We start from the raw sequence: 16,852 nt of genomic DNA on the forward strand, positions 1-16,852 counted from the left end.
CAATAACAATTTCTTTTTTGTAAATAGAAATTGTAATTAACAACGTTTACACCCTTAACTAATATTTTCTTACTATTTAATTAATGAATTCCACGTTTAAAAGATTAAAGATTTTAGCAGTGTATTTCTTCAAATTCTTTACGGAGACATTGAATTTGTGAGACGATATAGATCATGATATGGTCGCACATCAACGTCCACCTCATGGGCGTGAAACTTGTTGAAGGAGACGGGGATTACTTGCAGAAGAGGGGACCTCTTTCAGGGACAAATTCTGATATACTTTCTTTCACTAGGGAGTAGGGATCCTCTCCCTACGTATTTAGCTAGACTCATTGACTCGTGGAAAACAATATCACCATTGCCACTTGATTGAGTGGAGGACATTGATCTGTTCCATGTTCTTCACCTTGAAGCAATATTTGACATACAACTCAATCGACTCAATGGCTAGTCACACTCTTAAGATAGATTGTTGGACCATCGAACACGTGGGCTTGAACCAGTAAGAGAAACTATCTCAAAAGTGGGATCTCTATAGATTTTTCGTTGCATTATGTTTTTAGCACAATTTTTATAACATCGACACAGAAATTGACGTTCATCTGTGAAATGACATAGAATCCTAGAGAATTTCATTTCGAAAGAGTTCCCTTAGCATGGCACAAACTAGCAATGCATGATTTGGATGCATGCTCTATAACCTAAGGATGTCCTCATTTAAAAAATAAAATAAAAATTAAGAATATCCTATTTCAGTTAGTTATGGTTTAACAATTCAATTCTATAGATTTTTTTTTTCAAGATTATTCATTATGATAAAAACGGTTAAATCTATATACTTGTTTCGCCATTTGATTACCTACATTTTCGTTTCAGCTTTATACCAAACTATATTACGATAGTCCTAAACAATTATAAATAGGGAGTTTTAACAAAACAGTACTGTTCACTTTTAACGAAAATCCACATTTATACATTTTTTTGGTACTATTCACTATACCTTTAAAAAGTGTTTTTCATTAAAATATAATTTTTTTTAGAATTTTCGTTAATTTTCCTTTATAAATATTTACAACCTTAACTATATAGATGGTTACAATTGTTAAACTGCATTATAAGCTATAATGCTATGATCAATGAGCGCACTTTTTATAAAATAAGGACATCCGTACCCTAGAAAACATGTGGTTAGGTACATATTTTGGGTGCATGCATGCATGCATTCATGGGACTACTAATTAATCTGCAGGTGAAGCATTAACCGACAATGAAGTGTTGCTTTTGCTGGAATCTAGGTGGCACCACCGCCAACCTCCACCATAGGTGGTAATGTCTCAATAGCCTCGTGCGGGTGGCTCGGTCCAGGGTCTCGTGGGTTTGCCGGCAGCCACGTGAAACCCCCCGCCACGACTGTGGTCTTCCTTCAATGTTTCTTGCGCCATGTCAGAGAGTGAGACTGTGACTCGACTTCACGAGGCAATTTTTCTACGCTGGTTTGTTGGAACTTTGTTTGCCATATATGTGTGCCCACAAAAAGGACCATTCATGAATATATTAATTTTTATTCTACTCTTAACATATATTAATCCCCCGACTAGGCCAGGCAAAATCATGCACGACCTGGTAATCCAACACAAATGATACGAAAATTTAGATTTCAGTTTAATCTATTCATGAGTCGAGTCGTTATCGAATCATCTGTTAAAAATTTATTAAAGAGTTAGGTTCTCATTAGATCATCCGTTAAGAACTCGATTAGATATTGTTTGTCAAAAAAAAAAAAACATTAGATATGACAATTTCTAGCATGACCTATTAACACAAGATGAAAGGACACGACCTCTTAATGAGTCGGATCGTTATCAGGTCCTGTTAAGAACCCGTTAAGATAACAAGTTTGATACCACACTACTTGTTAAAATAACATATATGACATAAAAACAACACGAATATGACAAACACCACCCGTTTGACATGCCTACCCCAAACGGACTCGGCTTCTCTGCCCTCCCAGTTCCCATACACTCTCATCCCCTCCTATTTTGTGCGGTCACGGTTAATTCACGTCAACATTTTATATTGATTTTTTTATAGAGATAATAAGACAAAAAGTACTAGTGATATAAAATGTTGACGTGACTTAACTGTAAATGTACAAATAAGAGAGAATGAGAACGTATGAGAACTGGGAGGGCAGATAACCTCCAAACATAAACAAAACAAAGCACATCGGGAACATATGTTTTGTCAATTTTATGTACCAATATTTACATTATTTTGTTGTTTGGTTTTGCACGGCAAATGGCACACTCCTCATCACTCGTTATAAATTACAATATATTGACCAAAAAATAGTGTGATTACGTTAAAGTTTACCCAAAGACACGTCTCCTTTATGCAATTAATTCCAGGAAGAAGCTGTCCGAATCCAATTGCATAACATGATCTTGTGGCTTCAACTAATTCATCAATCATCATACTTATCATATACTTGACGTTACCTGTTTCACGAAAGTCACAAATATCTTATAAACATAAGGTAGAATATAATACATTGTGATTATAACATTTGAAAGGTATACTTTACTGATCTTCTCTGGGACTTTCTCGTTCTACTATTTTTGACTCTTCTCATCATAAAATATTGTAGGATGTTTGGAACCACCAACTTTGGACTTAATCTTTTTAAAGGTTTAATTACGCAAAAAATCAATTGAATTATAATCGTTTTACTGTTTGCTGTTGTCAATATTTTAGTTTAACTGAATAACATGATGTATCTATTTTATAAAACCGTCGATGGGAAACAATTTTGGACTTCGTTTATTTTTTACAGAGTTGATCATATAATAAAAGGAGTGGATTTTTTCTTTTGATAAAGAGTCGTAAAAGTGCAAGTGAGAAAGTTGTTTGTGCATAAACACTAAAACCCTATCACCGTACCAACCTGGCGCATTAGGTTCGAGTTGTTTAATTATAGCGTAACTGTTGACCCTAAAAACTACCAAGCCTACGTGGCGCGCAGGCCGAGTAATTAATGAGCTAACTACGTCCTTCGGTGAATGCAGGGCGTGCCAACTCGTCGGCCGAGCTCGGCCGAGGAGTAAATTTGTTGATGTTACGTTGGGTCGCGCTACTGACTTCTGCGTCTTGCGATTGCGGCCGAGAAAGGAACACGTCTCGGCCTCTTGGGCTCTCGAACCTGAAGACAAGGTTACTATTCTTACGAAGTTCAATATCAAATTCGGCTTTCAATGTGCCGAATGTAATAACTGTAACACCTCACTTCGCCGAGAAGGCTGATGAGATGACCTCGACCAATAAGGGTTCAGAAACCCTTCTCGACCGAGACTTGGATAGGTAATTAACCGTTCTCGCCGCAGTGCTGTTGATGCCAACGGAAGATACTGCAAGACCGATCAATTCTACGGTGACAGAGCTATCTATGCCGACTTAAGATATCACCGGTTGCTTCCACAGTGCTGTTGATGCCAACGGAAGATGTGTCGGCGAAAAAGGAAAAAGAAAAATCACAAGTTGTGAGAGTTTGCGCAAGGCAATTTTGTATTGATTTGTAGGTTCCCTCAATGTGCACTGAGCCTTGTATTTATAGGGTGGGATATCTGCTTGGCATGTGTTGTAAAGCTGCCGCCAACATCAAAGCTTCCCCCTTCATAACAATCTCTTGCAAAACAAAAGATTGTTATGCTTTATCACTTACCGGCATAAATATCAATTATAAGCACGACACTACCTCGTGCTAATTAATAATAATTAATAGCATATATCTTTTGTGCTGATAAGAACTCTGACTTGAAATATGCCAAAGATATGCATGCATAGCTGACCAAGCGAGCACACGTGGAAGTCATCAACGGTTGAAATAAAAACCCCAAAATTCCAAGAGTGCAGGCCATTTGATGATCATGATTCATCAATTGCCTTCCACGTGGAGTCCATCAAAGTGTTTCCTTTGAATGCCGTGATTATCCATGCAAACCATTTGAACTGTATCTCTGTTGGAAATATGATTTGTTTCGTCTGGATATAGCCAATATTAGGCTCAGCTAATCTAAATATATATTAAGAGATAATATTATGATAAAAATCACAATATTATACCTTAATAAAAAGGGAAAATTATCTCAATCACTTTATCATCTCACGATCTAGAACTTTACTCATCTAACGGCCTCGACTGCACGGGCCGATAGTGTAAATTTAGGTCCAAACAGTAACGCTAGGTCAAATTTAAAAATTATATGATATGTGATCAATAAAAAATAATCACGTTAATCAAAATTTAAATATTAATTTAATTCTTAACAAACACAGTGATTATAAAATTTGGTCTAACCTGAATGGGAAGTAGAGATCTCCGATCTGCTTTATGGGGACCGGCACAGAAAGGGGTACAGGGAGTTACTCGACAGTAATTTCAGCAACACTGATCAGAACATCGTTATCCAAAAGTTTTCCAACTTCACGGGTGCGACTGATCCTTTTTCGTTTGAACTCCGTAGTTGTTGACGTGTGTAAAAGACGTGGTCTTGATGCGCGTGAGGAAGTGCATTGAATAAGTGTTGGGGTTCAGAAAGCAATGTGAGGCAAGTGGGTCGGCTAAAAGTGAAGCATGGATTCGCACAATCTTAGCCAATGTTCCCAGCACTCCTTGTCCCATCCCCTCCCTTCACCGCCTTCTTGTCCCCCCCTCCCTCCTTAATCCCTCACTCTCTCCATATATTAAAGCAAGAAGCCCAGATCCCTTAAACCCCAAACTCTCTCTCTCTCTCTCTCTCTCTCTCTCTCTCTCGCTCGTAATTTATTGTGTAATCTTTTGTTTGTTCTCGTTGGACTGGATTACCTGATATGGAGCTTCAACTAGGTCTCGCTCTTTCAAGCACTCCTCCTGCTCCTCCGCCAATCAAGGGCTTCGACTTGAACAACTTTGTTGACGAAGCTAGGGTTTGTAGTAGTATTAACGACAAGTACAAGAAACGTAGCTTTGCCCAAGCTTTTGATGATGGCGAGCACGACAAGATTGGTTCTACTACTAGTGCAACAGCCGTGCCTCGAACGCTGCCTTTGTTGCTTTGGAACAGTGAACCGAACGAGGAGGACGACAACAACCCAAATAAACGCAAGCACACAAACTCCCGCTTTACCGTTGTTATCGAGTACTAATCTCTCTCTCTCTCTCTCTCTTCAATGCTACCTTCTCTCTCTAATCCAAAGTTTTGGTGTTTACAAATATTACTATAATTTACATGTGTAAGAATTCGATGTATTGTCTTAATCAACTGTCTTGACGCTTATTTGTCTCTTTAGTCCAAGGTTTTGATTTAAAAATTAAAAAAAAAAAGTTCATAACCATAAATTAATAATTTGGTCGATGTTATTTGGTTTGGTATAGAAACGATGGAGATGGATTGGTGGGGTGGCCGCCCATTAAGTCATGGAGAAAGGAGATTTGCTTCCACCACCATCACAACAACCACTGTGGTGGTAATCTAACGACGGGAAATATCAACGGCTGTGGTGGTGGTGGCAGATCAGGGTCATCGTCAAACTCAAACCAATACTACTGCAACTCTAAATTCGTGAAGGTGAAGATGGAGGGAGTGGGAATAGCAAGAAAGATTGACTTGAGCCTCCACCAATCTTTCCAAACACTAACAGACAGCTTGATGGACATGTTTGACAAATGTACGTACATGAGATTGCCACGTGTCCATTTGCATGTCCCCCTTAATAAGGATCCTCTTCGGATTCGTTTTGTGAGAATCTCAGAAATCCATGTATCATTTTCTTTCATTGTACATCGTGCAGTCAGAAATTATTTTAAAATTTTATTCTTTAAAATTGAAAACAATTAATATCTGATAAAAATTGACCGCATGATGAATAATGAACGAATATGATCACAGATCTTCGAATCCTCGCAAAGAGGATTCGGATAGGATCCGGATTCCCCTGTTTTTGGTGTGAAGTTTAAAAAACTGACACGTGTGGAATTCTGTGTGAAACAGGTCAGATGGATTCGAACAACTACAAACTCACTTACCAAGACAGAGACGGCGACTGGCTATTAGCTCAAGATGTTCCTTGGAGGTATAATTATGATTAATCAACTAATTAAACAATATTTATTTAATTATTATACACTGATGAGATTAGTTAACATACAGGGTTGTGTAACTTCTGTTCAATTAGCCTATGCTTAAGAAACTAATCTAGTTTTAATTTTGGTTCTGCAGGAGCTTCATCCGGTCAGTGCAACGTCTCAAATTGGTTAAGAGAAACAATAAATTAATTTGACTATTTAATTAGTTTGCTCCAGCCAATATTTTAATAGACCCATGCGGCTTTTTGCAGATGAATTTTTGAGCGACTGATATGTAAAATAATATAGAATTGTAAAATATTCTATCTTATAGATAAATGTCTATATAACTTTCATTTTTTTTCTTATACGAGAGAGAGAATTGAATATAGAAAAAAACGTTCTTAACCACTTAAGTTACATGAGTGATCTAATATCGAACCGTCTCTTCCAGCAAAAAATATGTTGAACAACGGTGTGAAACCCAATATTAAAACCTTGAGGGCTTGAGTGTGCCAGCCTGTTGTTGGGCTTAATTGTAAGGCTTTTCCCCATTCGACCACCAATAAATGTTGGGCTCAATTCTTCACCCAATGTGATTTTGGCAATGCCCCTTCTTCTTTTGCATTTTTTTTTTTTTGTTTTTAATAAACGATATTATTTACACTAAGGGGTGAGAGAATGAGTTAGTAATAATGTGGTTCAAATTCGTCTTTGACAAGATTTGAGTCCAAGACCTCTCACTTACAAGTAAAGATAATCACCACTAAACCGTATAACTGACATATTTTTAGTAGTTTGTTTGGATAAGTTAAAGGAGAACAATCAAGGAAGGGAAACAAACAGAGGCTGCTTAAGGTCATGGTTGAAAGGTTTAGCAGGTAATGCTAACTTTTACCTATTTATTATTCTGATTTTAGCTTTCTATGTGCACCGGTAACTTGCTAGTAAAGATACACTATTGCAAAGCAATTATTCTGATTTTAAGATTTGCTTTTGTTTATGGTATTTACGTTTGGGTTACATCAAGGTCGTTATTTGGTCATCCTTTATATTATTTAGGGGTGCCTTTTTCGTTTTGGATAAAGCATATTTTTTTTCGCAAAAATGGAAAAGTAAATAAGATCTCAAATGAAACAATAATTTATCTTAAATAGTCCAGAATATTCAATAGTACGGAAAATAAACGGTCTGAATTGAATTGAGAAAATATTATTTTTACGTACTTGTCAATGTAATTATATAAAGCCGGACAACTATTTGGACTGTTAAAGACTAAAGGAAGCCCAACTTAGCAAAATTTGTTGTGAAAGCGAAATTATCACAGCACCCATCAAGATGCATTGGTGGCTAGATAGAAAAGAAAATTTCATTATCCTGGTCTCTGGTACTTGAACACTTACTCGAGCCATTTTCCCTTCTCATGGCTGGTTTGGTATTGCTGTGCTTTGAAAAAAAACTGTTGTGAGAATAAGCGGCTGTGTTGTGAGAATAAGCGGCTGTGAAATAAATCAGCAGAGTGTTTGGTAAACTTTTTTGTAAAAGTACTTTTGGAACAAAAAAAGCAGTCTGATAATGGGTCTTTTCATTAAAGGAGCACTGTAGCTCCGTGTGCTTTGAAAAAAAGCCAGTTTTCCAAAGCTACAAATAGCAGTTTCAACTTTTTCCTTTGATTTTAGCTTATTCTCACAGCAGCTTCCAAAATAAGCCATTTTTTTCAGTTTACCAAACACCTAAAACCCTCACAACTTTTTTTCATGGGTGTTTTTTTTTTAAGCACCTCACTCCCAAACCACCCCTCATTCTAACACTGCTCGTTTTGCATGTTTTAATTTATAACCCCTACATTTCTCATTCTTAGTGGTTTGGAAGTTGAGTATAGAGCAAAACAACATATTGTATACACTCTTTCTATTGCTTCATCACGTGACTGATCGTGTGATAATTTCGAATAAATTTTTATAAGTTATTTACTTCTTTTTTTTGTCTTTTTCACACCTAGTAAAACTGTATGCGTTCAAAGCTAACGAGATGAAAAAGATGAAAAAATAATAAATTAACATCATCTTTCGGAAGAGGTGGCAATATCAATGTGGTTTGTTTGTCAAATATTTGGACTACCTTTAAATGTCCAAATCTCAAATTAGCGTATGTGACAAAAGAAAGTTCGTGGTCATGTGAGTTTCTTGGTGGAAATAATTATAGCTCTATAATCCAGACTTTGTGGTTTGCTTTTGTTTACGGAAAGGAGGATTCCTTTCCATCTCTTTCCACCTACTTCGGGATTCGGGCAGTTAAAATTTGATTAAACGGTTACAAATAAGGGACCTTTTTAAAAGTGATAATAACTGCAACCGTTAGATCAAATTCCAACAGCCCGAATTTTAGACTAGGTGGATTAGGTGGAAAGGGATCCGAAGAGGATCCCCTTCCTTTGTTTACAAGGTCAAACAGGTCATCCCAAAACTCAAGCTTTGAAGTCTTAGAGTGCCTTTTGGACCACCATTTGTATTCAATTGTTAATTAAGGTTGGCTAAATTAGTTTTGACTTTTGTACAACCATGGATTCATCTACTTGCAATCAATTTGAATTTTGGGAAAAGTCACATTTTCTCCACAATGTCATGATAATTAGCAACTCATTCAGATGTACTTTTAAAATAACTAAAAATACTTTTAGAGAAAATATTTTTCGTTCAAAAAGCACTTGAAGTGCTTCCTGCAAGAATCACCAGTTCTGTTCTATGTTTATTGTAGAAATCACTTCAAGTACTTTTTCAGGATTCACTTACATTTTTACTAAGTATTGATTTCAAAAGTACTTTGTCATATTAAAAGTGATTCAAAACGAGCCCTTGGTTGGTCTAACTATTTTCGGTCATTATAATATTTCACCATCGATTTGCACATATGTGAAAACCACATATATATATATATATAGTCAGTTGGATCATAAATTATAACCTATTATGATTTATTGTGAGTGGATTAAAAATTCATCATAAAAATATGTTTGTAAATATCTTGTCGTTTGTAACAAACGATTAGTATTTGTGAATTTTGTAATTGGTGGTCTTAGTCTTTGGTTAATTAATTTATAATCTATGGGTCATGATCCGACATGTTAAAGAAACCCCAAAGGACACATTTCGGTGGTTTTTCCAAACAAGGACACATTTCGGTGACTATGACAAATGCTCTACAGTGCAAACACGATTTTTCATCATATGCTTTTCAGATCATAACGTCGATAGAAACAATCACGTATCCAAATGTGAGATTTCGTTTGGCCATAGTTAAATGGGAGAAATTAAAGATAAATAGAAATAAGAAAAACCGTGTTATACGTTTGGATGACTGGGACTGTCAAATATGTCGTCTATGTATCGATTTTATTGTTCTAAAAAATAAATCATACTGACTTCATTGATAATTACCGGCAATATGAATACAATAGCTCTTTGTTATAAAATCGTTAGGTTCTATTTAAGCACTAGGCAGTTAATTACTGTTCCGATTAATTCTAGAAATTTGACACCTAGACCTACCTAAGCGTCTGCCTTGCACACCTGACCGGCCTAGGCAGGTGCCTACATTACGATTCTCATTTAGATATAAAATAGATTACTTTCATTTGCATTTATTTCAAAAATTGTAAAAGACTTACTGAATGCTTGGATGAACACTCATTATATGTTTGTTCCCTTGTTTTCATGTCCTAATACTTTATCATCTATATATCATTCTATTTTTCAATTTATATATCCCAATACAATTATGTATTTTTAAATATAAGTAGACATTTATTCATATGTTATATAAATTTACTAAAATATAAAACTCCGCCTAGATGCCTAGGTGCTAGGTCCCTACCCACCGTCCGACTAGTGCCTAGTGTTTTTTAGAACCTTGTAGTAGAATGATGCTATCTATACACCCATTCTTATCTTTCACACAACTCTCAGTTTCTGGCCACATATTGAATAAATTGAAAATGATCAAACAACAAAAATTAATAGATGTGTAGAAGGTAAAAATAAATGTGTAGATAGCATCATTTATACAATATTAATGTCATGTTTTCTATAAAGAACTTCTTTATAGAAAACCGAGCGTCTGTGCATAGAATTTTTTTTCATACAAAAAGCACGCATTTGCATTGATCACACTTTATCTGGAAGTTTCTTGGTTTGAAATGATTTGAAAGAGTTACCAAATGCTCACCCACTATTTAGCAACCAAGCAAACAAAACTTGTAAAAGCACAAAAGCAAACTTCATTGTCTATTGCTTGAAGAAAAAAGAAAGAAAAACGAAGGAAAAAAATAAAGAAATGAGCAAGCCGAGTACTGTGGAGTGTAGGTACCACCAATGGACTGAAACATCCTCGAAAATTCCATGGAAAATGACATTTTCCAGGACAAATGCGACTCAACCTTTGCTACCATTTTCTTCGTTTGTACCAATTTTACGTACACTATTTGCTTATCATTTTTCTCATTTGTGAAAGATAAATAATCCGGCTTTAATGTTCGTGTCAATCGACATTAGGGGTAGGCATTGTGTGAGTTGGTCGGGTTGGCTTTCAATCTGTTGGCCAACTTACTAAGCTCGGATAAGCATCATTGAAACCTATTTCCACCCAAGAAAATTGACAAACTAGCACATCCAAACCATTCTACGGTGGCTTGGGTTAGGTGAGTTCCACATGTTGAGATTATTTACTTATTTATCCTTGAAGTGAATATGAGTGACAAATTATTCAAAATACATATCATATTATGATTAAAGCATGTGAATTTGGTGTTGTAGAATCACTATTTGTTACCATATATATAAAGGGTAGTGCTATCCACACACTCATTTTTACTTCTCACACACCCTTCTCGATTTTCAACCGTTTGATCGAATGAATTGAAAAATATCAATATCAAAAAATTAATAAGAGTGTGAGAGGTAAAAATGTATGTGTCAATAGCACATTCCTATTTAAATTCCAATATTGAAATAAAATATAGATAAAGAAGTGTGTTTAATAACTATTAGATTTTTATCTCAAAAAAAAAAAAACTATTAGATTTCATGTACATATGTAATATATATATATATATATGTTTATGAATTGTTGATATTCACATGGGTCAGTTTGTATGGCGTCTATAATACTTCAACCGACTCAACCCACCCATTAAATGGGTGGTCGAATTTTTACTCGAGAGTAAAATATTCAAGTTTACAACCCAGTCCAACTCAACAAATTACAATTAGGTTGATAAGGTTGGTCGTATACTCACCGAAGTGTTCATCCCGTCGGTAGTAGGAATTTTATACAAAATTTAATCGTTGCAAAAATTTATTAACCTTTTATTTGCAAAATCTAACAATTAATGTTTGATGACTTATCAATGATCTCATATCATCAAAAGGTAAGATTCATGTGAAGCTTCACGTGTTATTAATTGAATCCACATTAGAAGTGTCACACGTTGTTGTTATTGGCAGGAGCACACCCAGTCACTTCTTAATTTTTTTTAAGGATACTTTGGATGCAGTCCTTAATTTTTAACATTCTTTGATTAAAACCTTAATGGTACTCAAAGTTTGATCAAGGTCCCTTGATTTTGTACACCTCATTATATTACTATTAATATTTATATTTTTATAGTTTTGACATTAATTATTTGATATTTTATGAGATTTATAATCCAATAAATTTAAAATCCCTCATTATTATAATACTATTAGAAACGATTACAATAAAAGAATTCAAACATTTTTATTGAATAAATGGATAAAAACTATGTAAAAATAAGAAATAATAAATGGCAAAAGAATGTATCCATAATGTTAAAAAAAATTGGTACATTTTACAAAAAAATGGGTACATTTCACATATAACAAAGTGGTACATTAATAAAGAAGAATTGATACATTATAAATAAATTAGGGTACATATAAAAGATTAACAAATTATGAGTACAAATGAATTTTTAAAAAATATAGGCCCTAAAAGAAATTAATACATGGGTACAAAATAAAACTAAAAAGAAAATACTACAAAATTTTTAAAAATGTTGCAAATTAAAAGTGGGTACAAACTAAAAATATAAATATATGATACAAAGTTTAGGCATAAAACATAAATATACCATATGTAATTTTTCTACAATGTCATGTGACAGTATACACATGGGTACAAACGCAAATAAAATTTTAAAAAATATGGGCCCAAAAAGAAACTAATATATGGGTACAAATTAAAAATGAAAAGAAAATTGGTACAAATTAAAAAATATTTGCAAATTAAAAATAGGTACAAGCTAAAAATAAAAATATATGATAAAAAATTTAGCCATAAATATAAATATACTAATTGTAACATTTTTAACACTAAAGGAATATATTTAAAAATAAAAATATTTTATTATTCAAATAATTAATGATGTTATTAATACCCAATGACCTTGATCAAAAATAAAAAATGAATAATATTTTAATCAATAGAGTAACAAAAAAGAATGATGAGAACCTAATTTTTCCATTTTTTTAACATTGATAACATGTTTACTTAGAATCAGAGAAGTTATGAATCTGTATGAGAAGTAACAGTGGGGAAAATAAATGAGTATTCTCTTTATTACCTCATACATAATGTTTTTAGCCTTGACATATACAAGACCTACCAACTTTTGCATTCCTTAATTAACGTGTGATTTATATGACATAGATGAGCATGATACTAATTTCTTATAAATTTGTTCTTGTAATTAAACCATGCGGTGGCAGAGCTAATATGAAGTTATTGGTTATCCAGATCTCAATAACTTCAAAAATCTCAATATGAAGTCATTGGTTATCCAGATCTCAATAACTTAAAAAACCTCATGTATATTTGTATGTGTATTGTATTTGACCATATAAATAGCTAGAGCGAACTAAATTACAACCCCTTTCTTCTACTTCTTTTTTTTCGATCACCCCTGTCTTCACTTTCTTTCTTCCATTGTGGGGTACTCTATTGTGCATACAAAATCCTCAATGAAATGCTCTGGTTGACAAGTTTTATCAGTCTTTAATATTACTCTATAATTTGTTGTAGCCATCATTGACAAGCCTCTACATATCATAATAATTGTTGACATATATGGGCATAAAATTTTGATAGATGTTGGCAAGAATCAACATATTTCTATTAGGTGCTTGACAAAATGGTCCTATAAAGTTTTTTTATCGAAATAATGGCCCCTTTATTTGAAAACCTTGATTCAACCAGTGTAAACTAAGCATGATTGAATAAAATAATATTAAATTTGAGATTATTTAGAAACATGATCATGGCTTTATTGAGATGCAAAAAAATTGTCACATCACCATTGTGTACACTCATGAGTCTGTCTACCTCTCTCACTTATGTTGTTAATAATATAACGTAGTGCCATTCTTCCCAACTTATGAGTAGAAGATTTTAGACTTAACTTAAATCCTGCACTCGTTGCAAGTGGCTGTTTACCACAAAGATAGAAAGGAGTTAAGTCTTTGCATGACGACGTAAGTTCAAATTCTATCGGTAGTTAATCTAACATTTAATCTTAATCTATCGTTTTATATAATAAAAAATTCCGCACTCGTTACTCTTTAGTGTGATATATTGTTGTGATTAAATTTTTTTTATTGCATTTATATTGTTTGACAACTATAAATTCAAAATTTACTTGGAAAACACTCTTCTCTTTTTCTTTTCAAAATGGCATAATATTATTAGTAGTGGCAAAGCGTCCCACTTTACATACAGTGGAGGAGCATGCATGTGATATATGAGCCCTTTGCTCTAGATAAGTACAAAGTGATCTGATTAGAACCGTTTAAAATGTCTTCCGTCAGAACGAATTGACGTGTGGTTGGTTATTATCCCACGTGAAAATGGATTGAGATAACCACTCGCTGTATATCGCATTTCTTAAATAATCGTCTCGTTTTGGTGCACGATAAATTGTGAGTATGTAAAGCACTTTTCATATTTAGCACTTTAATCTACTTTATTCTTTAACTACTATTTCAGTTCAGCACGCATTCATGTTTTTCGGGTAACGCTATTCATACATTCTTATTTATTTTGTACATATTTTTGTTAATTTTTATTTATTGATTTTATTTAATTTGTTCAATTTGATAATTGAAAATTGAGAGAAGTGGGTAAAAAGAAAATTAGATCTGTGGATAGCATCGCCCGTGCTTTTTATTCTTTGTGAACATGTGGTTTTGTCTTTTTTATTTTTTATTTTTTATTTTTATATTTATTACGAATCTCAACGGTATGGAAGAAATTTATATAGAACGGATTTAAGGTCACGTGGTGTTTTGATTTAATAATGTAATACCATGTAAAAATAAGAGAAATTTATATTTAACTTTGTATTATTGAATCAGAACGATGAATAATCAATTTTATAACGCTTGGTAAAATACGAGTACCTTTATTTTGGATTTTGACAAGCATCACTTAAGATGACTTCATGTACTAGTTAATGTAAATCGAGTTGAATAATGCGCCCACTCCATTATTTTTTACTGTAAATATGCATGCATCGGTGGCCTAATTTATTATATAATAAGAAAATTAATTTTTGCATATATATTTTTTTCTTGTTTTGGAAATGTTAGTTTACTTATATATGACAAAACAAGAACATACAGAATGCAAATTAGGGTATGCGACAATCACTTCTATATAAACGATAACTTCACAACATCAAAATGATTCACCCCAAGTTCAGGCATCTTCAAATAGAAGTAACACATGTGCTTTCTTAAAACAAAATGCATGCATAAATACTATTTTTTCGTTAAAAAAAAGATATATACACGGTTACCATAAAAAAATATATCAAAAGTATTATGACTTGTTTGAGTATTTTTAGAATTCAAAAACATTTTTTTTCAAAATCATTTTTTAGTCATTTTAAAATTGTTTCCAACTGAGCATTTACACAATAATCACTCATACATGATGAATAATAAATAAAACGTAGTAATTGGTATTTCCTTACAATATAATTAGTAACAGATAGGAAAATATTTGTCAGAAGTGTGAACCAATTCACATATCATCAATACAGGTCTATATTTCCCTAGAAAAAAAGGGATATATATATATACTAATAGATTAACAGATAATATAATTCCTTGGAATAAGGTAAGAAGAAATATTCTTTGCAACATATTCATATTTATTTATAATTTTTTTCTTCGGGAAAATCGTATTGTTCTACTTCTTTAAAATGTTTTTTTTGTTTTTTATAATTTCGTATTGCTACATGTGAAATTAACAAAGAAGATGATAAATGTTATATGCAGAAAGTAGATGTTATAGGTAGATGAGATGGCTACATACGTCCTTTTCTGTAATAAATGTATTTATATGGCTAGATCTTCCCCATAGACTTGCGTAATTCTTTTACATGTAACGAGAAATTTATTCTTAAAGCATATTTAAAATAGATGTCAAAAATAATAGGTGAACTATTTTGGCAATAAAAAGGTGGTTTTTTGGTACCAAAAGAGATGCCAAAATCCTACATTCTCCACTTTGCTGCCAAGTTTGAAGGCAATGTCAAATATTTCTTTTTGTTTTATTTGTGTTGGACCCACATATTTCTTTATTTTTCTTCACTTATGATTATCAAATTCTGACCATCTTGATTTTATAAATAACCAAAAAACATTTTGTTTGACATCTCGGTTGGAATGAAGACTTTACAAAATCTTATTTTGCCACATCAGTTATAAAAGTAAAACTCGACATCTCATTGGAGATGGTCTTACATATATGACTACAACTTAACACGTGTACTAGAACGATATTGGAATGACTGTTTACATTCAAAGAATCACATAATGATGCTCTGCAAAGTGACACTTATATTTTTTAAAGACTTTTATCAAATTTGAATGCTTTTCTAATAAAATCTTAAAATAGGCAATCAAACAACATGTATAGATTTTGTGGCCTATTTCTTATTTATTGTAGCATCTCCCCGTTGTGTGACTAATTATGTTTCTAGAGAAGCCAGTGTGGCTGCCATAACGTTCTTTTTTTTTCTTCCCCCCCCCCCCCTCTCTATTTTGACACATAAAAATCCTCGATTTTGTTTTAAATTTGACAATTTTCTTGACATAATAGTTTAAGTTACTTTTTGACAAGTTTGGTAATACGACCATAGATGATTCTCTCTATAAATTTTGTTCATGTATCAAAAACAAAAAAAAGCAGTTTCTCTTACCATCCAAGTTACAATAAATTCGGTATCTTAACATTGGTAGGACTATAACATTGTTTCTAAATATTATACATGCATGCGTCTGCACTAAATTTGTCAAACTTAATTACCATAGAGCAGGTTCATCTTACACGGTAACATAATATGTGTGAAGCACTTCAAGTTACTATTCCATAGAATCAGCACACACATGTAGTAAGCAGTACAACAATGACAAACAACAAACAACAATAAAGCCGTATTCTACTAAGTGTGATCAATTATATGAATTTTAGAGTGTCTATGTGCTCGTTTTTGCACCAAATATTCCGTTAACTCCAAATACTCCATGACTTTTCTTAAACGAACAACTACGTCCAAATAGCTCATAAATCAACAATGATTATGGACTCGTCTGGAAGTGCTTTTAAAATGACAAAACGTTTTTGGTGAAATATTTTGAAAACCAACCCTTAATAAAAATCAAGTGA

General features: G+C 33.2%; 1 protein-coding gene and 1 long non-coding RNA gene across 2 annotated transcripts; one reads left to right on the forward strand and one right to left on the reverse strand.

The window, feature by feature from the left end:
* Positions 1-2,232: 2,232 nt before the first annotated feature.
* On the reverse strand, positions 2,233-4,618 carry LOC139192211 (uncharacterized). The gene is made up of 2 exons (XR_011576163.1): positions 4,361-4,618; positions 2,233-2,504 (listed from the first exon to the last, which is right to left on the reverse strand). It is a non-coding gene; the product is annotated as an uncharacterized lncRNA (long non-coding RNA).
* An 84-nt stretch (positions 4,619-4,702) lies between these two features.
* On the forward strand, positions 4,703-6,466 carry LOC103426582 (auxin-responsive protein IAA20-like). Its single transcript, XM_008364671.4, has 4 exons — positions 4,703-5,180; positions 5,417-5,709; positions 6,033-6,114; positions 6,261-6,466. Exons 1-4 carry the CDS (start codon positions 4,873-4,875, stop codon positions 6,319-6,321), a joined length of 744 nt encoding a protein of 247 aa, XP_008362893.2. The 5' UTR covers positions 4,703-4,872; the 3' UTR covers positions 6,322-6,466.
* The last annotated feature ends 10,386 nt before the right edge of the window (positions 6,467-16,852 follow it).

The sequence above is a fragment of the Malus domestica genome, chromosome 02, assembly GCF_042453785.1.
Source record: "Malus domestica chromosome 02, GDT2T_hap1".
Classification (NCBI taxonomy): Eukaryota; Viridiplantae; Streptophyta; class Magnoliopsida; order Rosales; family Rosaceae; genus Malus; species Malus domestica.